At 41.2% G+C, this 3306-nt stretch overlaps 1 protein-coding gene across 1 annotated transcript in view; it reads left to right on the forward strand.

Moving 5' to 3' along the window:
• LOC107298293 (ubiquitin carboxyl-terminal hydrolase 32-like) overlaps positions 1-3306 on the forward strand; it is a gene marked incomplete at both ends in the record, with an annotated part of 21308 nt that overhangs the window by 8298 nt on the left and 9704 nt on the right. The window contains one exon of the mRNA XM_015827666.1: positions 1035-1097. Coding sequence (XP_015683152.1) covers positions 1035-1097 — 63 coding nt within the window. The remainder of the gene's footprint in view (positions 1-1034; positions 1098-3306) is intronic.

Raw genomic sequence — 3306 nt, forward strand, 5'->3', positions numbered from 1 at the left:
TTCCTGCCTGAGCAGGGGGTTGGACCAGATGACCACCAAGGTCCCTTCCAACTTTTATTATTATTTTCTTCACCTTTCCTTTGCTTTACAGACCTGTGAAGATCATAAACGCAAGAATTGGTCGTAAAGTTACTTTTGCATCACCATCATAACTATGAACAGTCACTAAGCGACATAGTCACTAAACGAGGACCACCTGTATTGGGGTTTATGAAAAAGAAATGCACTTTTCTTAGCTAAGCCACAGGACTTTTACATTGAACAACACAGTTTAAGATCCTCAAACTGTGCAGGAGAAAAATCATTTTAATCTATGGTAGCTGAAAATCAGAAGGAGTCAGTTTCTTGTTGAGTCTGAAATTGAAAATAAAGTAGATGGGCTCCTGCTTAACCATCTGGCTAGCTTGGGTGTTTCTTACTGATCCCTCAGTGGTTTAACTTGCATAGACTGGTTTAAAATATGTTGTCTGTCTATCATTCTCCCTGTCTATGAATCCGTCTGTCTTTCAATCTATGTCTATCTATCACTGTCTATTTCTGCCTGCCTGCCTGCCTGCCTGCCTGCCTGTCTGTCTGTCTCTGTCTCTCTGTCTCTGTTGTCTATCTGTCTCTCTCTCTGTCTGTCTGTCTGTCTGTCTGTCTGTCTGTCTGTCTCTCTCTCTCTCTCTCTCTCTCTCTCTCTCTCTCTCTCTCTCTCTCTCTCTCTCTCCCTCTCCCTCTCCCTCTCCCTCTCCCTCTCCCTCTCCCCCTCTCCCTTTACTTTCATGTTTTGTAAACCAATTATCCAGAAAGCTCACAAAATCAGACAAAATAGCCTGATTCCAGGTTGGATCAGTCATGGAGCAGACTAGCTAAAATCAATGGGACAGGTAGGTCATTTGCTACTAATTTAAAGCTCATTGTTTTTAGTGGATCTGCACTCTATGGATTCAACCCAGCATTCTTGCTCTTGGGGTCTATGCGTAGATCAAAATAACAATTCGAAATAGTGTTTTTAGCTTTTATGGGATCTTTCTGTTCTTCTCTTTTTCAAGGAGCTGCACATGAATTTGCCTGATATTGTAGAAGATATTCTAAAGTCACACGACACTACCAAGGTAAGAAAGAGCATCTGCATTTTATTATCCCTGATTGTATGACTCGAGAAATCAGTGCAGAAGTAGCTTCAAGAAACTGAATTGGCCTCTGAGACGGACAATAGTGAAGCTGAGTCAAGCTGGGGAGTTGACTAGTGCCTGGAAAGGTTATTTACTGTGAATTTGATCTGCATGGTATCCTTTGCCGAGAGAAGCTGGAGAGAATAAAAAGCATTAAAAGAGATCATTTATTTACTTTCATTTATTTGACATTACTTATAAGGTGGCAGAAATCCACCGAGCTAATGAATGCAATTACACTTGCTGTTTACAACTATAGTAAAATTATAGAACAGTTATTGTTAACTATGTTTTAAAAATTGGTCCTTTCCATCCGCTGCACTTTTTTTGTTGTTCCAGTACTTTCTCCTAAGCTCCTGAATATGAAAAAGGGGCAGCTATTCTTTTAAAGATATTAAAAGTAGAAAAACATGTTTCCTTTTTATTCTATTATTTTTCACAGCTTCACATGATAGTCAATTAGTTTGTTACCTTTGTTCTGGCTATTCAACCAACTACCCCAAAATTTCAGTGAGAATAGTTTCCCTGAAACTCCTCACCATCCAGCAAATCTAATCCTGAATAGAATAGAGTAGAGTAGAGTAGAGTAGAGTAGGAATAGGAATAGGAATAGGAATAGGAATAGGAATAGGAATAGGAATAGGAATAGGAATAGGAATAGGAATAGGAATAAGATCAGGGCTGGAAGGGACCTTGGAGATCTTCTAGTCCAGCCCCCTGCTCGAGCAGGAGAACCTATACCATCTGAGACAGGTGAATGTCTAGCCTCTTTTTAAAAACCTCCAGTGATGGAGCGCCCACGATTTCTGGGGGCAAGCTGTTCCACTGGTTAAATTGTCCTCACTGTCAGGAAGTTTCTCCTTAATTCCAGGTTGCTTCTCTCTTTGGTCAGTTTGCAACCATTGTTTCTCGTCCTTCCCTCTGGTGCTCTGGTGAACAACCTGCCCCCTCTGCCTTGTGGCAGCCCCTCAGATACTGGAACACTGCTATCATGTCTCCCCTGTTTCTTCTTTTCTTTAGACTAGCCAAACCCAAGTCCCGCAGCCGTTCTTCTTTTAGTCTCCAGGCCTTTGATCATCTTAGTTGCTCTTCTCTGAATTTTTTTCAAACTCTCAACATCGTTTTTGTGACATGATGACCAAAATTGGCTGCAGTATTGCAGGTGTGGTCTTACTAGGGCTTTGTAAAGCGTTACTAGTACTTCACATGATCTTGATACTATGCCTCTGTTTATACAACCCAGGATTGTATTAGCTTTTTTGGTTGCTGCCGCACACGGCTGGCTCATAACAGCCAGTGTACATAAATCCTGTTTAATTGACACTGGGTCAACTTGATTGACAGACAATAGATATGTACAGTATATTTGGGCTATTTGTTAAGAGATACTTGTTAGTAAGCACAGAAGGAAAATGTATAATTATTTGTAGACCTGTGGTGGCACAGTAGTTAGAATGCAGTATTGCAAGCTAATTCTGCCGACTGCCAGCAGTTCGATTCTCACTGACTCAAGGTCGACTCAGACTTCCTTCCAAGGTCGGTAAAATGAGGACCCAGATTGTTGGGGGCCAGAGGCTGACTCTGTAAACCACACAGAGAGGGCTATAAAGCACTATGAAGCAGTATATAAGTCTAAGTCCTACTGGTATTGCAAAAAAGGGAGGGGATCCTATTAGATTTGTTTGAGATACAGGTATCAACCGGGATGGAGGTTGTATGTTTCCTGTTAATTTTATATTTATGATACACATTTTTTCTTTTTTATTTGTGCGTGTCTTGTTTGTAACTCTTTGGGGGGTGGGGTTTCAATTCTGTAGTTTGTATTCTATCCTTGGGGAAAATATAAACAATGTTATTAGGGGGGGGGGAAACCCCTTCTGTTTAACTGACATGGCTCGCAGCCAGAAAAACCTAGATGGATAGTTTGAGAAAGTCAGAGTTATTGAGAGTAGTTGCAGATCTGTCATTCTCCAGGGAAATCATGATCCAAACCAGCTTCAAATCTACAGATAGAACAGATTAATTCTTGGTTCGAAGCCTTCCTTTATTTTCCTTGAAATATCCATTTTAGTTTGCCTGGGAGAGATGGTGTGTGTGTGTGTGTGTGTGTGTGTGAGAGAGAGAGAGAGGGAGAGGGAGAGGGAGGGAG

This window comes from Protobothrops mucrosquamatus, unplaced genomic scaffold, assembly GCF_001527695.2.
Source record: "Protobothrops mucrosquamatus isolate PMUCROS unplaced genomic scaffold, P.Mucros_1.0 scaffold3852, whole genome shotgun sequence".
NCBI lineage: Eukaryota > Metazoa > Chordata > Lepidosauria > Squamata > Viperidae > Protobothrops > Protobothrops mucrosquamatus.